The sequence below is a fragment of the Bombus pyrosoma genome, linkage group LG4 (genome assembly GCF_014825855.1).
Source record: "Bombus pyrosoma isolate SC7728 linkage group LG4, ASM1482585v1, whole genome shotgun sequence".
Taxonomy (NCBI): Eukaryota; Metazoa; Arthropoda; class Insecta; order Hymenoptera; family Apidae; genus Bombus; species Bombus pyrosoma.
The window spans coordinates 1,917,623-1,940,042 of record NC_057773.1 but is presented as its reverse complement, the minus strand read 5'-3'; the positions used below and the strand labels follow the sequence as shown (position 1 = coordinate 1,940,042).

Here is a 22,420-nt window from a genome sequence, read left to right as displayed (position 1 = left end):
GGTCAAGTTTCTCGAAAAAGTTTCAGGGAATTCGTTGCGAAAGGAAGCCCCGAAGGTGCGCGCCATAAGAAGCCCTTGTTCTCGATATCCTTCGAGAAACGCGGCCCGGACTTATTCATCGACGATCGTTCCCATACCGTTCACGATTACGTTAGTCCGCGCATAATCGTTCGGTCCTAGTCATATCCGGCTCGGAGTGTTCGCGGTGCTTCGCACGTATTACGTGACCGATCGTTTCGTCAACGTTTTCTCCGGCTTTCTACGAATACGCTGCTCCGAACCGTAGCTACGTTCCCTTTCAAAGGATCGGATTGGTCGAGTTGCTTGAGTCGAGAAGACGTCGCGGATGTAGGAATCTGAGAAACCTCTCGCAGGCCTCCGCGAAAGATGGATTAGTCCTTCAGTGGTAGAACTTGTACGCGTAAACAATGTGCCCGGCTGTTGAATGTGGCAATCCTATATCCAGGACGATGGAACGCGACCGTTCCGGCGCGAGTACGGGCGTGTACACGCGAAGCCGGGCCTCCTCTCGGTCGATAGCGTTAGCCACGCGTGTAACGCGACACCGTATATCTGCTGGTAGATTGGAGACGACGATCGCCGTCCAGGGAGGTCGGCTGTCTTCCACCTGCCATAATTCCATAGAGTCTCCTACTTCTCGTCCCTTTTCCCTTTTGCCCTCTTGAATTACTAAACGCGTCATCGATCGACAAAGACGCCAGAGACGGAGCGACGTGAGCGCGATGAAGGTACCTGGTTCAGAAAGAGAAGGCTGATTAAAGCGAAAGAGAAAGAGAGTACGTCAAAGGTGTCGAGAGAGAACGAGAGAGATGGAAATTTGTTCGTTTGGAGAAAGAAACGAAGAAGCGAATCGGAGAAAAAGCTAATCGCGGCGAACTTGGACGGTAATCTCGATGAAAACAGTCGCGCAGGGGACACGTGACGCTAGTGAAGAGCTGCGGCGGACACGGCTAGGGTTGAAATTCCCTTTGCTGGATGTTTAATGCGGCAATCTAGGGGCGTGATAAAGTGCCAAACGAATGCCGAAAGGGAATCGCGAAACGGCGGTGTGCACGGTGAGTGGCTGTACCGCCCAGCACAATGCTGGCACAAGCCATTACATTGTATAAACACGGCCGAGAGTCGGTCGGTAGAGTTTTGCGGCGGAGAGAAGAGCCACTTGAACGGAACTGAAACGAAAGGAAAAGAAAAGCGACCGCGGCTGTGGTCTCCGATTGAAACGCATCCACCCTTCCGGTACTTCTGTGTCGTTCCTTGCCCTCTCTTTTCTCTGCGCGCGCCACTCAATCTGTTCCCTGCTTTTCTCCTTTTTCCATTCCAGCCAGTGAGAACGCCGCAAACATTCCCTTTGCGGGTGCCGCCTCAAAGAACAACTCGAATGGATCTCGTTTTCCGCGTGCCGTGCGTCCCGACATACTGCGATACGGCTCGGAATCAGCCTCCCCCGCGGTTAGCCGCTGTAGCGCGGAAAAACAACGTCTTCGATCGGAGGAGGATCGCGGTGACCGCTTCGCTGTGCTGCGCCGCGACGTTCCACTTGCCTCCAGTTACCAACAGGTTATCCCTGCCACTCTGTCTAAGACGTCTCTCGACCTGCAGCTCTTACTCTGGTCGCACCACTGGAACAAACTCTACTCTCGGCTAGATCGTAATTACGATCAAATTGCGCGGGAACTTCGAGTCGAATCCTTAGGAGTCGCTGGAATAACCGCGTCCCTGTTATGCAGCTTCGAGATACTATCGTAATATAACCTACTCCGTTTCGTGCATTCGCAATCCGACTATTACCGTCAATTCCTCGGCTCTTTCGCCGGAGCAGTTTAAGGCGCCACTTCGCGAGTAAAGCAGCCGTTCCGATAGGCCAAACGAGTTCGTTTTTAAAGACGCCAGGCGTAACGATGCGTTCCTTTCGGATTTCGCCAGCTTTCATCGCGTCGTTAAATATTGCAAGAGCTCGTCGTAAGCTGCCGGTGCCTCGACTCCGCCGCACCCATCCACCGTCCCTTCTTTCTGTATGCCGTTTTGTCGACGGAAAAGAAGAATAACGTTCTTTGCATACTCGGATTAAAAGGCAAACAGTCCTTTGCTTTTGAAGGGGCGAGGCTGGGGGTGGCGGCGGGAGGATTCGTGCACGTTTGAAAGGAAATTTATGGGAATTAATATCGGTTCCCCCGAGCGGCACGGAGACGGAAGCAGCCTAGAGGTAACTCGATTCTAGATGTCTCGGGGACTCGCGGAATGCGACATGTACGGGAGGGAACTTTAAGAATTTAATTCGTACACTGCCGCGTGGAGATGGTCGTTTTCTTTTTTTTTTTTTTCTTTTGTGCTTGTTCCGCTTTCGTGGGAGTTAGAAAAGTTTCTCCGTTTCTTTATCCTCGGTACATTCCACCGATAAAAACGAGAAGGAAAGATATGCGCATTGCCGCCTTCGTGATAGCGATGTCGCCATCGAGGAGAAATCTATCAGAAAATCCGTGTCGTTACGGAGCAACCTGGGTAAGACGTGCTGACACGTCCGGCACGGTCCGCGTGGCAAACGAAAACGAGGTGAAAACGGTCGTATAACGACAAAAAATCACCATTAAGCTGCCGTATGTTTCCCAGGGGATGCTTCCTCGACTCCTCGTGACGCAAAGGGATGGCATTAAACGCGATAAGCTAAAACATTTCTGGCTGTAGTACGCTGCGGGAACTCGATGCCAGTCCCCTGATCGGTGTTTTGGATATTCGGGGAAAAATGAAACGTCATCGAGCAATCTGTGGACGCGTGGATCGCGTATCAATAGGGGAGGCGAAAAAACAGCGGGGGTTCGTTCGCGGGGGACGCCATGGGTTGCTGGCAGAAAAAAGTGGAACAATGCTCTGCTTTTAGTAGAGAAAACATCGCGCGCTTTCTTCGCCGTATGAATATTTAACGAAATTCTTCTACATCGAGGTCCAGATGGTACCGAGCTCGAAACACCAGTTTCTTCTCTGCGAGATACGAGGTTCATAGGAGGAAATAATATCGGGCAGGGCAAGGATGGCGCTTACGCGACTGCAAATCCAAATTACCCGGTTCGATGCGAGGTCTACGCGCGAAAAAGGTCAAAATAGTTTCACCCCGAGAGAGCCGACCAGCAAAGAGCGAGCAGGCGCACACGGATGAAGAAGACCGGCCGATCGACCGAACCATTTAAAAAAATAACCCGGCATTAGAAAGGCTCTGATCTTATTTCATCGGTTAGGCCCGCGATTACCACGATAACCATCTAGCTAACGTTTTTCGGACACTGCATCGCCACCACCGCCTTTGCCATCGGCACTCGTTCGCATTATATTTAACGCGATTCGTTCCGTTTCGTAGATCCTCTATTCTCCCTTTTCTCTTTCTCTTCTTATTCGACTTTTATTTTCCGACCAACGAAGCCGAGACGGTCTCCCCGAGTTCGAGTTTCCACGCGAAAATGGACGCCGCGAATTCGCGTCAACGTCCGTTCGAGCAGAAGAGAATGTCTACGCTTCTTTCGTTCCCTCGATTCGTCGCTAGAGATCCGTAAACGGCGTATCGCGTCGAATGGGTGGCGCACACGAGCGTCGACGTCGATGGAACACATAATCCTGATATCTGTCGGTTTTCGGGCAATAAAACACGCGTCCCATAGCGCCGAAGCCCCCGAAAACTGCCGCTGCTCGCTACCGATAAAGCAACGACTCGCAGATACGGATCCCCCGGCGTCCCATTCGACTCGAGAAACTTCTGTCGATCGTATTATTTTTTTGCCTTTCTTTGGTGGATTCCTTTCTATCTTTCTTGCACTATAGCGGCCTGGTCGGCGCGTAATTGCCAGTCCTTGGACGTAACGAGCTTCGAGGTCAATCGGCTCCCGTTAACCGACGAACGTGCGCGCGAAATGCGTTATCACGGCGCAGCCCTATCATCCCGCTCCATCGACGATCATACTTACCGATAATATAATATAAATCGGGCTAAATTAATGTATGCCGGTCGTAACCCGACAGCGATTGCTACCTTTAAAACAATTATCCGGGAATAGACGTGTTACCAACGACGCGACGCGATCCTCCCCTTTCGAATCCACCGAACTGGATCGACTCCTCCTTCTTCTCCAGACTCGCGTCTTTTTCCTCGTTTTCGCATCGATCGATTCGTCAGGGACGAACACATCGAGCGTACGCTCAGTTTTTTCGATCTCTCTCTTCGATCTCGCCAAAGGGTTCGAGCCGAAGGTAAAGAAGTCGAGCAAAACGCTACTACGGCTATTACGTTTCCGCGCACTGGACCGAGTAACCAGATCGGTCGGTTTCGAATGACCCACGCTTACCCGCGGAGTAAACATTTTCGTATTGGTAGCGTAATTCAAGCGCCGCACCGGTCGCAAGTTTCGTCTCATCCGGCACGCTTCCACCATGTCCGACCACACCTGAACGCTTAGACGAAACGTGGACGAAAACGTTGAAGAAGCGAAGCTAGGAGGAAGTTCCGTATTTGTTTCTGCGGTCGTTGGAGTTTCTTCCGCCTGTTGGCCTGAATCTCGTTCGAAACACGATCGTTGCCCCGGCAGGCAGTTTCGCGAGGCGTGTTTCGTTTTCGTTTGCGTTACGCTAGTCTAGCCTCTCGATTTCTTTCCTTCAACGCGAATCTAAAGCTCGTCTGTCCGATAAACAGAATCGCCGAGCCCGACGATAACGTATACAACGGATGTTAATAGGATAAATTAGTTTGTCCTATGAAAACAAGCGTCGAGACGAAACAGACGCTACTCGAGCGAATGGTCGCGAGAATATTTCGTGGCCCGGAAAACCGAAGGGACGAGCACGAAAGAGGATTTTCCCTGGTATACCTCGCCGCCGGATACCGGCTATCCCGATATCGGATAAAAGAATAATACGTAAAAGCGAAAAGCTTTCGACTTTACGACGTTCCGTGGCATGGAAACCAGTCCAAGGGTAGCTACCCTTCGCAGGCAAGGGAACCGAACGCGTTTGACCCTCTCGGGGATGTTACCACTGGCAAACTGGATTCCGATGACCGATCTCCATTTCCATATGGGTCATGGAGTAGAGAGGAGGGTGGCGAAAAGTTGTCGCCGCAAAATTGATATTTGAACGAGAAGCGACCCTCGCGAGCGCGTAAGAGAGAAGGGTGAGAAGGCACGATTGTCACGGTGAATCTCTGGCAGTCGTCCCGAAGAATCGATCCTCCGCGCTTCGTGAAGCGACAAAAAACGACCTCTCCCCTCGCGAAATGTGAGCGTACGTGCATGCGTGGAGAAAAACGAGCGTTAGGAGAGGAGCAGAGAACCGGAAGACATCGGTTCGCGGTTTCGTCGATTAGCCCGAAGGACGGACTCGGTCGAGCATCGGTTCCAGCCGTCCGAAATTAGCATTCGCACAGGATACACGGTCTAACTACTATCGACGTTCGTTGGACTATAATCGTCCGCGGCGAGCGGCGTGGCTCGAGCGTAATGTTATTCAACGGACGGCTTTTGTATGGATATCGAGAGAGCCGTAGAGCACAGATGCTGTCCGTCGGAGGAGATCGAACTGCTGCTGCGTCTCGAGTAGGTGCGTAAGAACCCCTTTAAACACCGGGTAACGGCTGTTTCGACCGCTCCTCGGCCCTCGAGGACGTATTCGGGCAAGATTACGCGCGCCCGTCCACACGCCGCAGTTCATCCGCCTTCATGAATCGTAATTACGCATTAAGTGTACGCGGCCAGCTTCCACGACCCTAATCTTGGCTCCTCGTTATCCCTTTCTGAGGATAGATCTCATTCAACGTTCCACCTTAGGAGCCGTTGCAGCTTCTCGAATACCAGACGATTGGATTTCGCGGAAAGAGATTGGCACGAGGCGAATCGAAACGTATAGGGAAAGATATAGCGGACTCGCGAATCGACCAAAGAGCACTACAGAGGGAAAGCAGGGATCGTTTGGGCAGGGTATTATTAATTTTTCCTAAGCAGATCCCGGTCATCGACGAAGAAGGCCGCGGGCTAGGAAGGAGCGAGCGCTGCAGGTGCCGGGAATGGTCAATATAACCTCAAAATGTAAATCATATTGCTATTCCCGGAGGGACTGTTCTCTCGTTCCGGCAGGAAAACGTGTATTAAACGCGAGCCGGGTAAGACGACCGGTCCTGTATATTAGTTTCTGCGGGTTTCCCTATTGGATTTGCCTCGTCGCGTTTCCCCTGATTGTTTACGCGGCCGGCCGCTAATTCCCGGAGATAGGCGACGACTTCGAAACAGCCCGAAGCGATACCTAGCGCAAAATCTCTCGACGTTGCCGACGCAACGTGGCCGTTCTTTGTCGTTTTCCGTCCAGTTTCTCGCACGTACGTTTCACCCGCGTTCTCCCTCATCGAGATCTGCACGATTCCGGTCGTGACAGCGGCCAGATCGATATCGGCCCACGAGATCTCGGCCTAACGTTAAACGTAGGCGGACGCGACGAGAGAGTCCGCGAGTCTTCGACGTGGGTAGTCCGCGCGGACAGCGGCCAGAAAATTTCTGATCGAACGCACAGCGGTAGCTGATGCATTTTGACGTATCTAGGGAGAGAGAGAGAGAGAGGGAGAGGGAGGGAGAGGGAGAGAGAGAGAGAGAAAGCCCGCTCTTCCTTCTCCCTCTTTCCGTTTCTCGTTTCTTTTTTCTCTCCCTACTTTTCTTCTCCGGTGCATTATCTAATGGAGCATTCTCCCCCTACTCGCGGTATCCCTCGACCCGATACCTCGATCGCGCAACTCCTGTGCCCCGTGAACGAACCTGGAGGTAATTCCCTTCGCGGGCTTTTCGATCGACGGACGACTCATCGGCATTCGGCGTATCCAGGCTATATCCGTCCGGTCGAATAGCTGTGTTCTACTCACGGCTCTGATTTCATAACCATGACCGCGGATTTCTTTTTCTCGGACGCGCGATCGTCGACGTCGCTTGCCAGTCGCTGTAACAGGCAATGCCGGCGAGATCGACCTTCGCGCAACTTGCAGCTGTGTCGCGTAGAAAAGCAGCGTGACTTATCGATATCGATCGAAGGAGAAATAAGGGTCGTAGAGACGATCGCAAGTCTTTCCTACCCTTCGAGAACGCAAAATGCCGCGTACAGGAACAACAAAGAAGGAATGCTCGCGTAACGATTCTTCGCTCCGCGCTAAGCTGTTACACGGCTGTTGCGCTGGAACCGAGGCGGAACAAAGTCGCAACGAAGACCGTAGGAGAGACAGTTCGCGGGAAGACCATCCACCGCCGTCACCGAACAACTATTGACTCGCAACGATCGTGTGCAACGTACAGCGTAGACGTCAAAATTGCTGGACGATCGTGGATGAACCACTTCTCGCAAGACCAGAACCAACGAACACCTTCCTGCTTGTGCCTCGCTCAGGATCGTCGAAGCGGTTCTCGATCGCGGAGTGGGACGCGCGCGGAGGAAAAGTCGCGACGCGAGAAACTCGGCCGGCTTTCGGAATCGTAGGTGGAAGTCGGGCCAGGGCAGCCCTGGTTCGGGGCAATTCTTTGCCGGGCTCGCGTGTATCCTTAGTATGCAACGTATGCAGTCGGTTGTTACCGAAGGAGTGGTTTGCCGAGCGGCCAATGGCGAGTGCTCGAGCTAATTCTAGGGTGCCGCAGCCGCGCCATCTTTGCATCATAATGCTGCGCCCCCCGCTTCTCCCTCGTACCCCACAGGCCGCTCCTACCACCGGAGAGAAGTCTGTCCCCTTCCCACCTTGTCCCACCCCACCCACCCGCCACCGGCGTACTTTGCTTCGTGTCCCTCCTCGCCCTCACCAACCCTCTCCTCCGCCTCCCTTCTCGGCCTCCTCCTCTTCCTTCTCCACCTCCTCCTCCTCCTCCTCCTCCTCCTCCTTCTCCTCTCCGCACCCTCACGCGAGCTTTCTCCTTACCCTGCTATCGTTGCACACCTATTCGACAGCGAGGAGAAGACAGCATCTGGACGGGAACTTGGCGAGACGAAGAAACGGAGCACGCGAGAGAGAGAGAGAGAGAGAGAGAGAGTATCGAAGAGGGACGAGAGAGGAAAAAAGAGAGAGGAACGCCGCAACGTCTCGAAACCGCGTCGTTCTTCGAAAGTCGGCGAGAGCAAGATCGTAACGGAGAAAGACAAAGGTGTGCGCGCGGGGAAAGGGGGCACAGATATACCGGCATCGTGATCAAGTAGAGGGGGCAAAGGGGTTGTCTGCGCCTTGTCTGCTGGGAATCAATCATGTATCAGTGACGCTCAACCGGTGTCCACCTGCCGATCGCGTGGAAAATATCGGTGAATCGAGTCCGATCGTAATAGTGGAGACCGTCTTCCCGTTTCGGCTACTCCTCTAACCTTAGTTCGGAGCTTTCTAATTTTACGCGCGTCATCCTGGATATACAGGAAGCGGCGTGCGAACGAAACGATACCCCGACGGTGTGTAAACTATCTTTTACAATTTCCACGACGCCTCCTCGTTTAATAGCACCCTTCGGCGTGGGTCGGACAAAAATGACGATGCACTTGCGCGTCCGTGGCCGACTCGCACTCGTTTCCTCGGTGACGAGATTAATTGGACGCTAACTGCCGACTTCCACGTTAAACACAGGGTAGTCCCAGGAAAGGGAGCTCTCGCGTTGTTTCCCTGCGTTCCGCGAAATCCGGCCACCGTAGAAGCGGCAACGCCGTCGATGCCGATCGCAACGATGATCGCGCGATCGAAGCGTCGACAACAAAGCACAGGTTCGCGAGAGATCGGGGCCCGAAAGTGCCGGGAGCGGGTGATCCCGAGCAAGACACAATGGCCGGACGCGGCGGTTCGCAATAATGGAAAATAATTAAAGCGGACAAGAGGAGGAGGGACGGTTCAAACGCGCCGACCCGAGAGCCTCGGCCGATCGCTCGATCGGCTTGTCTGCAAGAACGCGTCTGACCATGTCGAATGTTCTTCCTGCGCGCTTCCACTTTCGCCAGAATTCTACAATCCGAGAATCGAACGGATTTCTTATCGGCTCGGGATAGTTTCGAAGATAGCGAAAATACACGGGAGAAAGCGATCGCCAGCCTAATCGGTGTAGCGAGTCGCTGCAAAGCGTAGTACGCGATACGGTCGAGCAACCGGAGGGCCACGTTCTATCGAGATAAAGTAATCAAGAAACACGGCCGAGCTGACAGCTGCGAGGCAGTCGCGAAAAAAAATTGTTCCCGTTTGCAAATGGTGCGAGGCGTCGAGAAGGGGAACCGGTTTAACCGGGCACCCAATTCGTAGATCGATCGATAACTAGATCGAACGATCGATCGACGTCGATCCTCGGTTAGACATCGTTGACAGGCGCGCACGGTAGCCGACGGGACGATCAGACCCCCGCTTAGACGCGTGTTCGAGGTCCGAAGCCCCCTGTGCTGGCCGTGAAACCCCCCGCGGTACAATGATACGCCGAGATAATTTTGTTGGACTTTGACCGCGCCAGGGTTCCACCACCTGGGGAACCGTGAACACCGCCTACCGTTAAGTCGTTTTGATAGGTGCCCGTCGAAGTCGTTCGGAAGAGTCGCACGCGACATCCCCGGTAGAAATTATGCTAAAGGCTTTCGATGTTTCTGCTTTCAGTGATGTACCAGAAGCGACTAAAGAAAGAACGAAGGGCAAGGAAACGCCTACAGGAACAACTGGAACTGGAGATCAAGAGGCGCACGCAGCTCGAGGAGGCGTTGAAAGCAACGGGGGCTTCTTCCGAACAAGTCAGAGCGATTACCGGTAAGTATCAGTTTCGAGTGAAAATGGAGCGGGAAAAGGGGCGACTTCGCGCGCGCTTGCTAAAGGATTATCGTGATACCAGAGAAAGAAAGAAAGAAAGAGAAGAGCACGAAGACGTAGTAGAAACGGGAGAGTTTCCATCGAGTTCTGTTAACTGTTTCCCAGACGATTTCTCTCGCAGAGCCTTCCGGCTACCGGTGATCTCGGAATAAATTAATTAATTCGCCGAGGCAAAGCAAACAGCCTGACACCCGGCAGAATACGATTCCTTACTTATCCCCTGCCGACGGGAAGATCCTTAGCCCCTTCCCGTTTCAAACACGGCAGTCCCGATGCTCGCCTCTTTCTCGATTCTCCGGTTAAACCGTTAAACGATAAACGGCACGATTCTTCGGTGGTAGGGGTTCGGAGGCAGCGAGAGGCACACCGCGGCGGCACCCTTCTTCCTGTCACTAGCAAAACTCGAGCACGAGCTTGAAACCCTTTAAGTGAAATCTCTTATTCCGATATACAACGCGGATCAGGAATCCCGTTCGCGTCGCAACAACGTTGCTACTCCCGCTGCCGCCACTGATTAACCCTGTCAAAAGCAGAGAGTAGCGATACTAATTTCGAATGAAACGGAGCACGCCAATTCGCCGCTTCAAGACGGCTGTTGGAGGGATCGTTACCTGCTGTCGTAGCAGGACAAACTATTACGAACACCGTGACCGAGCAAAACGCCCGGCCAATTTGATTTTGTTCCTTCTTTTTGTGTGGTTTAGAAAACGTGACGGTGGAGGCTCGTACGAGTTCAGAGCCGCCGGAAGCTAGTCCGGTGCACTCGCAGTCACAGCAGCAACCTTCGCAGCAACAGTCATCCCAGCAACCCCTTCAGCAACAGCAACAGGCCCAACAGTACAGGGAGGCCCAGGTACCGCGTCCCTCCCAACAACCCTCTACTCCCGAGAAACCGGCATGGGGTTACGGCTTGGACCTGATCGGCAGCCAAGCCTCCGCTTTCTGGCAAAACTACCAAGGTCAGTTTGCTGCACCATCCTGTGTCTAACCATCTAACTCTCGAGAAGTACAACGTCGAGACGTTGAGTGGTATAACTTTCTGCCTCTTTGTACCGAGTCAATCTGCGCACACGGACGACAGAAAATAAGCTGGCGGACTAACAATGGCGATCGAGCGAAATTTAAGAAAAACGGCGAGCCTCGCGGGCATCCGTCCCATAGCTACGAAAAGAGGGAGCGGTGCGACTGCGATGAAAAGAGGGCGAGGACCCGTGGCAAACCGCTAATTCGGATAATCGCATTCCCGTATTAGGATCCACTCAATTTTTCTGATCTTCCGGCCGGGTGACTTCGATTCTCGATTACCCAAACAAAAAAGAGGAAGCCTCGGTTTTTCGATGGGAGGGGGAAGAGGCTGCGGATATCGTAGCGAATGGAAAGAAAGGAGAGACGAAGGAAACAACGGAGGGCAAAGAGACGCGCGTCGCGCCGGTATCGCGCAAAGTAAATTATTCGAAAGATCTGGGGAGAGAGAGAGAGAGAGAGAGAGAGAGAACGACAGAGATAGAGAACAATCACGCCGAGGGCAATAACAACCCCGTACACGGGGTGAGGGTAGACGAGTCGGGGGGTCGGGCGACGGGGGGCCAGAGTCGGTTCCGACGAGGAAACACGAGGTATTTGAATAGGGTCCCACAGCCACCCGGGCATCATGATGCGGAATCCATTTGCAATAAACAACGGAGATTTAGATGGGGCGGCGGGGGAGAGGGACCGCCGGGTCGAGCAACAAGGAGGAACATAGGTCGACGTAACGTTGTCGTCTGAGGTGGATACTTACGCCACTGAGGGGACTTCGGGGCAGCCTTGTCTTCGAGTCATGCATTCTATACGAACAGCGCCTCTCATTCTCCTCGGAGCGCGGGAAACGCGTCGAGGAATCGCCTGACAAATGAGGGACGGCTATAGACATATCGAGTTAGCAATATCGGTGCATCGATCGTTTTAAAATCTCGATACTACTCCTTCCTTGCCAATACTTTCAAAAGGGCAGATTGTGTGAGAACGAGCTTCAAAGTATGGAGGCGCGGACCGAGCGAGAAGCAGAAGAAAGCCGGTCGCAGTTGAAGCGAATCGCAATAGCGTTTAATAAGCTCGCAACGACCGACTTTTGCCTGTGCGGCAAGCATCCGTGGATGATGGTCGCGCTCACGGTAGCGGAATACACGTATGAGTGCCACTGAGTGTAATGCAGAGTTTATGCACATCTCTGGCAAGTAAGGAAGGAGCCGTAATTTCCCCGGCGGCCACCGTGGCTCTCGGTGGCGTTACCTGTCTTCCCTCTCCTTTCTTCCTTCGCTCGCTCTCCCTTCGTTTCCCTTAAACCCTCTACCTTTCTCTCTCATCCCCTTCCGTTCTATGTGTCTACTTCTCCCTTTCGCTCGCTTTGTCCCTTGTACTCCCGCTCCTTTCTCCTCTCTCGCGTCCCGTTTCCCCCCTCGAGTACATATATACGTGTACGCGCACAAGCGCACACGACGATTCCTTCGCGTCCATCATCCAGCATCCGCCACCCGACGAGTACGACCGAGCACTCTGCCACGCTTTAATATTCAGACTATATGCAATAATTTCGCAGCAACCATAACGTCTCCCCTACTCCGCGTGTCGGCCGCTGTCTGGCGACAGACCGTACATGCCGCACCTCGTCTTCGCGTTCCTCTCCACCTTCCTCCTCTGTCGTTTATTTCCTCTCCTGTCTACACCGTCCCTCCGTCTTTTCTCCGATCTCCGAATCCACCTACTCAACGGCGATAATGCTGCGTCGTCCTATGATCAACCGTACGTCGTAATCGTTCGTAATCGACAGATTGGGAAATAGATGTCCTGGTTAAACGCTTGGGTTGGAAGCGTGCCCGTTCGCGTCGAGCCGGTCCACCGAGGAATGTGCGTGCACGAGTATCCGCGGTGAATCTATTACAGCGCGGAAACTCCGAACCGTAAAGCCGGAACGAATCAAGCAACGATACAATATACCGCGATTGGTCGTAGGTTGTAAGTTGGTCGACGCATCTGGACGGAAAATCTTGTTTCTTGACGTCGCTTATGCGGGAGGCGAGAAAATAGTACACGACACGCGGCCTGATTCCAGCCGGGAAACGCCATGATGAGATATTCTGCCACGGTGTTCCTGGTGCGCGCGGTCGCTCGATCCGAGTGCTGGTCGACGATCCTATGTACACACCTGTACGCGGCGCACACGTGCGTGTACCATTAGACGAAAGACAATAACCCCGCGAGAGTGATAAACCGTGACGCGTGTATACGAGCAATATAGAGGCGAAAGGAAGCTAACGCGTCGACACGGGAAGCCTGAAAATGGTAGGGGGCTTGAAAGCGTCCCTCGCCGCGAATATATCCACAAGACACGACGTGGTTTTCCGGCGAACAAGCCAGGACTAGAGAAATCGGGAGGGTAAACTGGAAGGGGAACGAAGCATCGCTGCTGTGTATGCTTGGCGCTAGTTTGCGCGAGGGTAACTAGGTGTTAGCGGATGCTGTGGAGAATATCGTCGGTCTCACCTCTTCCTTTCCACGTGGCGATTACGAAACGCGATTCAGTTCGAGGGACTTTTTTCCCATCTTGCTCGCTCTTTCTCGACCTCGTTCAACTATACGCTTGAATTTATCGCCGAGAAACGGTCGCACACCCTCTCGAAAGGACGGAAGGAGCGCGACTCTCGTCGGAAATCGCGAACGGCGGATTAAATTCGCTTCTGTCGCCCAGCCGAGCGAGAGATTCGTGGAGACAGGAAGTGAACAGGAGGTCGCAGTTCGTTCGGAAAAGCGTCAGGAAAGTGGTGGTGTTTCTATTGGAAATCGAGGCGGACGCGAGCATCGTGGCTCGAGCATTCCTCTTCGTTCTCGCCATCTTCGCTTTTTGTTCCGCTCGTATCGCCGCTTTTTGTGTCTCCGCGCTTCTCCATGCACCTCCTTGATTCATACAATTTCACGGTCGGCTTGGTGCTCGAGCGCCTATCTCCCCGCATCCTCCGTCTCCGAGCTCTCCTCGCCCTCGCCCACCGCCTTCCCTCGGCCCCCGTGCCAGCGCCCCTGTTCCTCCCTCGTTCATCGTCCGTCTTCTGTTTTACATAAAGATCAGAGCATTAAAAACGCGGCGCTACACGAAATCAACCCCGTGGCCGTCCCGCCGCCGCCTTCATCTTTTCGTTCTTTCCTTCGAGTCCTTCTTGCATTGTGCCTCCCCTTTCCCCCCTTCTCCTTCTCTTCCTATTTCTACTCCTCTTCTCGTATATCGGCGGTCTTTTTCTCCTCGACTTTGCTAACTCTCGACTCGAGCCTTCTGCACGAGAAAGAGAAAGAGAGAAAGAGAGGAAGAGGGAGAGAGAGAGAAAGAGAGAGAGAGAGAAAGATCGACAGCATTCGAGCAATTACCGCGGCCGGGACACGATCCTCCGGCGGAGTCGCTCCGTTGGATGCTCGCGCGAGAAGATCGTCGAACCCGCTACGACGTTTGTTTTTCAGCGCACGAGGTCACGAAGCGTTCGCCGCCTCGGAAATTACTTATTACACGCCGGTGTAATAACCTGGGATTCTTCGATGCCTCTACGGATACGTTTGCCCGCTCCCGATCGAGACATTCCATCTGTATGTTGCGCGATTAAATTTTTCTTCATGCGGGCCCGTAACGTTCACCCCATGTAAAACCAAAATTATCCAGAAAGAGAGAGAGAGAGAGAGAGAGAGAGAGAGGAGTTTGACGGTTGGTCGATTTCGAAGGGCAAACCACGATCAAAAGAAGGAACCTCGAAACGAAAGACGCGTGGATGTGGAATTCAAGCGTTTGCCGACTAAAAGACTGATCGATCCAAGCATCGGCGTTTCCAATGACGTTGCCACGTCGTCCGGCACGATACCTCGACTTTTCGAGGAACGGTCAAGCATATATATATATATATATATATATATATATGCTTATATATATATATATATATACCGTGTATTCCTTTTTTCCTCCCTTCCCGGGGCACCGCATCGCTACCGCCGCCTTCCACTTCTTTTCTTCGTCTCCTCTCTACAGAGACGAGTTGGCCTTCTCCTGCGATGCATTGTGCGCCAGTTAATTACGTGCGGATAAACGCAGAGTCATACCGGATACAGTTCGAGAGGTTCTTCTTTCACCGATCTCGCTCGGGGGCCCTCTCCGCCGCAGTCGACAGCCGAAAAAATCGGTGGCCGGGACGAGGGTACAATACCAACCGTTTAGAGGTGAGAAAGAGGGGTAGCAGACTCGTTCGGTACGGCCTGAAATTGTTTTCATTGTTCCCGCGATTTGTCAGGGTGTGTAATACGGTAGCAAAACTATTAGTCGCCTGATATCCACGGATGTACGTGCGGCTCCAAGTGCACCGATGCGTTTCGCGGCTACGTTCTGTCTCGATCGAATCGACCTGTTCCTCGACGACCGTCTCTCTTCTCCTCGGGCCAAGAAAAACTCTGCCGAACAACGAACTTATCCCCGGCCTACGGTATCGTTCTGCGACGTTCAGGACGAGAGAGGCGCGCAAGCGACACAACGCGACACCCTTCGCAATCACAGCCAACCCGGCCGTATCTTGAGCAGTTAAATTGTCATTTGGATATCAAAGGGACGAGAAACACCCCGCGCGCGGATAAGGGCGCCAGAGGTAATTTGGCTCAGTGAAACGCAAACACTCGCGCTCGGCTCCGCAGTCCCGTGGAATATAACGGCTCTGACGAACGCACGAATTCACACCCACCTACCACGAAACAGCCCTCAGCTATTGTTGCACAAAGCATAATGGAATCTCGGCCCCGACGTCTCTAGTCCCGCGCGGTCGCTGCTCGCGACTCGTGCTACGCGGTACATCGCCACGGCTCCGACTTCTCTCCACTCTTCGCCCGTGTACCAGGCCTCGCCTGTTAACTCGAATTTAATAGCCTCCCAATTCGATTTTACCATTGCCCAAGGAGGCACCATTTCACGCTTGCCGATTATATTCTCATCCCCTTCCCTCACTCGCGATTAATCCTTTCGATCGACGGATAAATCTCTCGCTCGAGGCTGTGTGTCGACCTACGTTAGAAATCTCATCGTAATGCTCTACTTTTGTTTGCATTTGCTGTCGAGCTTTCTTTCGAATTCACGATTTCACCGGCTCGCAGGATTTTCAATTTTCAGCAAGAGAGGGACACGAGTCGTAGCACGCTCTCCTTCTTCCGATCCACGGGCAGGGATACGATCGTGAGGCTGGTCGAAGGGACGTTACGTCGTCCCGTGGACGCTTAACGAAGTAGACCGAAACGAAGAGTCCGCCGGCGGTTAATTCGGCGCGATATCATTAAAGGGACATTTTCCAGTTTTCACCCTAATCCTTGCGGAATTCAGTGAGCAAACCTGCGGCCCTTTCACGCCTGCCTTCGTCCGTTATCCCTGTCCCGTCCCTTTTCCTTTCCCCTTTCTCGCAGTTCGCGCTCGCTGGTTTTCCACTAATTACCGCTCCGTTTCATCCTTCGCGCCGCGTTTCGGTTTACGCCTCGACAAAATCGACGCCAAGACATGCATTTGGTTGGAACCGTGTCGTCCCTCTGGCCCTTCCTCGACGCTTTATCAAATATGTAATCACTCAACCGAATTGTTCCCAAGATCCGCGACATGACAGAGATAATCAACGAATTTTTTGTGTTTTCTTCCCTGTCGCAGAGTCTCTGGTGCAGGAACTCGAGCTGGAGAGAAAATCGCGGCAGCATCAGGCGGCCGAGAGAGACCAAGTGAAGTCTCCTCTTCAAGGTGGGTTCAACGACGCTTCCACGCCATTGAATCTCGAGCAAACACGGGCACCGGTGACTTAGTACAAGAGACGTCGGCGTCAAGATCGACCGGTAAAAGTTACGCGGAGCCATCGCGACTAGCCGCCTCCGGACACGGAGGGAGGCGAAGAAAATTCGACGTTCGACCGGAACGCAACTTGATTCGTGGCCGGATCAGCGAGCAGGAATTTCTTGCGGCAAGAAACGAAGTTCCGGATCTTTAATTAGAAAGTCTCGGGGATGGCAGTCGCGTTTCGACGGGGTTGTTTCTTGTAGCGGCGTCACCGGCACACGCCACTGCCGGATTCGAAACTTGCCGTCGCCTCTTGCTTCGCGGAAACTTGTCGAAAGTTCCAGGCTCCGCGGCAAAAACCGTCTAACCGGTGGCGCGCGATTTCGACGCTCTTTCTTCCTGCCTTTCTCTCTCTCCCTCTCTCTCTCTCTTTCTCTCTCTTTTCGTCTCTGTTTCTCTCGGCCTCGAAGACCCCCAACGTGACGATGCACGTAAATAATTGTTTTTCTGCCCGCGAACCAAAGTCCACCACGACTTGGCAGCCGCTTAACGAGTGGTCCGCTTAATTGGCCGCGGCTTCGTAAAGTCAACTGTTCATCGGCGGAATGATCGTTCTCCGTTTACGCTTTTCTCTCTTTTCGAAATTAACCGCACCGCCGAATGTTTTCGGGGATCGTGGAGCGCCGAAACCGTGACAAGGTCCGTCCGTGCAATTTGCGTATCCCCTTTCTCGAGTGTAACGCACCGATGTTAGGGATAGCGTAGGAGGAAGGTAACACACGGGAGAAGAAACGAAGTAAATCGAGTTCGGTGAACTATTAAAGCGCGTGATGATTTTCAATCATAAGCGACAGTTCGATAAAAAGTCGAGTGGCGGCTCGATCACAAAGGCGCCCTAAGGGCCGATGAGTCGACCCGTCTCGTATTTACGAACGCGCCCGATAGGATCCATCCTCGGTCTCTCTTTCTCCCGAATATCCGCGTCTCGTCCCTTTCGCGTTCATCTACGTCTCAAGAGGCAAGGATAATTAGTGAGCGGCGCCGCTTCCAGCTGAACGATCATCGAATCATTCGCTCGGTCTTCTCTCTTATTCTCGAATCAGTCGATCGCTTCATCCGCCGAACCGCGTGTACTCGATCGACGATAGGAGCACGGGGGACAAGAAGCACGTTTGCGTTATCAGGCTACGCGATTCTTCTCTCAAGCGACACACACCAGGACACCGAACTCTTGACCGCCGCTTCTGTTTCAGAATCCCGAACGGGTTACTACAAGAACTCCGTTCTGTTCACGAGCGCGACCTAGAAGAGGCTGGAGGAAGGCAGAAGAGGGGCGGAGCGTGTACCAGCGAGCAGCCAAAACGAGTGATCGCGATCGATCGGGGGAAGGAGCAAGAGAAACGAGGGAAACGGCGTCGAAAGTGGCGCGTACCGAGCCATCAGACTCGTGCACAGACTCTTCGTCGTAGTTTCGTGTGATTCGCGCGGCTGAGGCGACTAAATCGGCCGACCATGCAAAGTGATATCGATCGCGAACGGACGAGATCACGTAGCTTCGAACACACGGAGAGGAGAGTGCGCGTCCAACTGCGCGAGTTTAACGCTCGTGCGAACCAAGCTTACTCGCTCGTCGATCGAGCGTGGCACAGATGACAAAGAACGTTAAACCCGAAACGTCGATCGAACCCACGATGAATGCTCGTTGTCGGTCGCCCCCTCGGGACAGGGACTGCTTTCGGATGTAACGACAGTCGCAATCGACGACGAGCAAGGATGGAAACACATATCAATGAAACGACCGTAATGGCTATTCGTTTTCCATCGTTTCTGGAACGCGAATACGCAGCCATTTTAATCACGAATCACGCGGTGGTTTCCGGCGAGAAACGACACGCGAATGTATACCACGTCCAAGGATATACCGATTTACCCAGGGACAGTCGAAACCGCGCGTGACTTTCGTATTTCGCGGAGAACACGGCCGAAAGTAAGCGAAATGATAATGAGACAAGCACGAACTTGAAAGGGAATTTATCGGGAGAAAAATAAAGAGACGGAAGATATTTCTAAAGACTGCTTGAGAGTGCGTGCGCGCGTGCATGCGTTCCTAGAGGTACCTATCTCCTAATTACAGATCGACTTCAATTAGTTAATCGTGTTAAGCTGTACGAACGATCGGGCGCACCGCCTCGGTTTCGAGTATTATTATCATTATTATTAATATTATTTCCCCGACGACGGTGTACCATGAAAAGCCCGATCGTTGACGGGCGTGAGAAGAAAAAGAAAAGCGCGCGCGTCTCGAGATTCGCCGGCTCGTCGCTTAGCCATCGATCGGAAATTCTTGTACGGCCAACTGCATTTCCGATCTTCTTTCGTACAGCATAATATCGTGCAACAAAGCACAGTTCGCGCGTGGTACCGTAATACCGGACACAACATCCGAGAAGCTTCGCGACGAGTCGCAACTCGATTATTCTGTATCATATAGAGCGTGAGAAGCTGTGCGAATGTGAGTGTGATATCGATAGACAGTTAAGTGGACGGAGACTGTGAGAGAACGTGATACACAGATCGACGAGAATTTAAAATGGTGACGAGAACGAAGCTGAATTAGCGCTAGAACGATAGAATACGCTTCGATCGAGATTAGCAGAGTGAGGAGAGTACTAAGTGCGCGTGCGAGAGAGAGAGAGAGAAAGCGGAATAAAAAGAAAGGGGAGAAACAACGGATAAATTCTCCCATGCGTTTTAAATCGTAACACCTTATTTATATAAATAAACTTAGTTACTACCGTCGACAAGTAAGGCTAATGCATATTGCGTGTCTCCTGCGTTTGCGTTGATCGGCCGCAGCTCGGCGAAATATTTCCGGTGAAACACGTTGGACGCGACCAAGAGGGAGAAGAGGGCGCCCGAGCCGAACCGCGACGAATATTTCCCCGAGGCCGATCCCCGTATTTAAGATCCATGTACAAAGTCTTTTGCCCGTAAGGTTCTTGTGTTGTAAAGTTCACATAATCATAGTGTCTAGATCGTACGTACCGGCTAAAGCCCGTTAAGACGATGCTACACGTAGTTAAAGGAGAATTTAACCACCGATAGCTCATCTGTATTTGCCATCGCCACTACCAATCGAACGGGGTCAATCTCGCGATCGAGAATCGCCGGCACGAGACAGAGAGCAGTCGGCTGACTCGACTCGAGTGCAATCGCGAATCCGGCGTACGATTCGCGAGGACGAGCTCCGATCGATCGGTTCGCGACTATGGAGAACGAATCGAACTTGGATTCCACTGACAGAGGCGAATAATCGATTATGGTGGAAAAAGGAAACGGGTACCGGCGATTCTCGATCGGCGAGTCGGGTAAATTCGCGTTAACGCGATTGAAGAAAAAAAATTCCGCAGGAAACGGGGTGGGTAAACGGGGCGGGTTGCGTACAGGGGAAAGAAACTCGTGGGTCGGGGGGGTCGGGTGGGGAAAACCAGTATCGCCACACTACTGATTAACGATGACGACGAGCGGTGACGATTTCGCGATCGGACTTATACAATCTAGTATCGAGGCAAAAAAGTGTATTCATTGTAATTCAGCATTATTACCTATAAATAAATAGTTGTTATTGTAAAGTCTTTGTGTGTATTTCTCGATAACCAATTCCTGTCGCCGTCCTGATCCCCTTGACCGCGCTGAGAAACACGGTGAGAGGAAAAAGGACGGAAAGGAGGCAGAAAAGAAGGAAGAGCGAAGCAGCACCGAACGAGTCCACGGTAAGTGATAGTCCGCGCGATGGGAAAGTGGAGAAGGGTAGTGCACGGAGGGAAGGAGGCAAAGCGTTCGCGTTACAATTACCGGATTTCAGGCAATAGATTCGTCGGTTGTCGGCGAAGGAACGCGTGGTCTCGCCGCCTTCAGATTAAAGACTGCACCGGGAGGTCGCAGCGTGCGACGATGTATTCTTATCAATTTCCAAGCACCCTAACGACTCGAGGCACGCGACGGGTGCCCATTGGTCGAACCATGCTCCACCCTTTCGACAGGGAATATATTTTAATAATAAATAACGACGATCCTGCTTGCGATTTCGTGGTCTGCCAGGGTCGAGTCGTAGTCACTTAATTAAATCGCCGCGCGAACGTCTTAATAGGCAGTGGCCACGACTCGGCTCGATCTATGCACGCGCCTGGGCTAACGCGTAGTCACGTAATCCGTAGCTCGATCGAAGCTCGATCACGCGCCTCCAGTCGGACGACTCTTTTCTTCTCAATCACGATCAAAAATTTCATCGACAGACGCTTCTCCATCGATGCAGCGACGAAACGGGAAACAAAGACTCCACTGTTAAGCAGGGAAAAAAGGAATCACGCGTTTCCATGCAAATTAAGCGTCTGTCTTTCTGTGAGCGTTGCTGCGAAAGGCGAGGACCTGCCGCGTGCCGCGTTTCTGGTGCCCTTTCTTTTTCCTATCATCCCCCTCCGGCTTTTCACCCCACGCTCGGTCCGTTTCGCGTTTCAGAATCATAAAGATAACCGAATTGCTCGACTCGACTTTTATTCCAAGGACATATTGCCCGACAATCATTCCGGCATTTGCATAATTATCGAATAAAACGAGAGAGAAGAAGCACGAACGCGGAGCCCTCGAGGCACTTCTAATACTCTGGGCCGCGAGTACGACTAATTTCATGCTCTCGACTTTTTCCTCGGCTGCGAGGGTCGTTTGCCACTCACCCCACACCCCTCCCGCTCTCCGTCTTCGTCTCGATTTTTCTCTTTTCTTTTCTCGTTGACGTTCGTCAGAACGCTTCCTCTCCGCTCGATCTCCGTTTCCGCGTCTCGCCGCACGCGCGTTCCCAGCCGAGACGAGACCCTCGTTCGTCGCGGCCGATTAGCTTAATTCGGCCCCGGAACGACCAAATTCCTTCTAATTAGAATCGCAACGACCGCCGTTCATGCCGCTCTCTTTACGATCCGCGTTCCGTCCTTCGATCTCCTTCTCACAAAAGAAACGACTTCTCTCGAAATTAGCCAAGAAAATTCCCCTTTCCTCGCTTCGTATCAATCCCCCAGCTTTTCTCCTCATTCGGACCAAAAATATTCTTACCGATGCCAAAATTGTCTGTCGCTGTTACGTCACGATCGATGAAGTCTAACGAACTTCATAGCTTCGTCTTCGTACATCGGCAGAGATTTTCCAAAACAAGGAGAATGGAAAGATCCCTAAGGACGTTTGCTCGAAGACCTGCCCTTTCGTCGACATGTCACCGCGGTTAACGAGAACAGTGGGGCCGAGCAAAACAAGCGATTTTTAACGGGAAGGAAGAGTCCCCATCTCCTCTCGAATTATGCTAAACGATTTTACTCCGAACTGCGGCGGAGACGGGGCTGTTCCCGCGAGCCAACGGAGACACGCCACAAAAGCGGCCACAGAAACCCGCAATGGGAACTTTCGTCTCAACGAAGAAACGCCACGTCGAGTAACAGCCGCGAAAAATTTGCAATTATAATTGGCGCGCGGCCTCGGAAACCGCGCCTGCGCCTTTTTCCAACACGCGGCAGTTCGAACGATCGCCGACGCCACTTTTGCTCGCGCAAATTCCGCGCGATTTAACGACCGAATTCTCCGTACGGACTAGAAACGCCGACAAAAAATCTAATAAACTCGCCAAGGGAAAGGCGGCGTGGTTAGAAAATCAACGCCACGATTCCGCGGCCCGTTTTCTCTACGTTCTTAGATCTTCAAACTCGCGTGTTAAAGAGAAATAATTACAAATACATGAA

At 52.6% G+C, this 22,420-nt stretch overlaps 1 protein-coding gene across 4 annotated transcripts in view; it reads left to right on the top strand.

Moving 5' to 3' along the window:
- The window catches only part of LOC122566536 (dachshund homolog 2), a 143,897-nt gene extending 123,821 nt beyond the window's left edge, over positions 1-20,076 (top strand). For 3 of the 4 annotated variants that reach the window (XM_043723944.1, XM_043723941.1, XM_043723942.1), the window contains 4 exons: positions 9,626-9,772; positions 10,537-10,791; positions 16,518-16,604; positions 17,891-20,076. In XM_043723944.1, coding sequence (XP_043579879.1) covers positions 9,626-9,772; positions 10,537-10,791; positions 16,518-16,604; positions 17,891-17,943 — 542 coding nt within the window. In that variant the 3' untranslated portion in view covers positions 17,944-20,076. The remainder of the gene's footprint in view (positions 1-9,625; positions 9,773-10,536; positions 10,792-16,517; positions 16,605-17,890) is intronic. The other variant, XM_043723945.1, reaches the window with a different exon arrangement.
- The last annotated feature ends 2,344 nt before the right edge of the window (positions 20,077-22,420 follow it).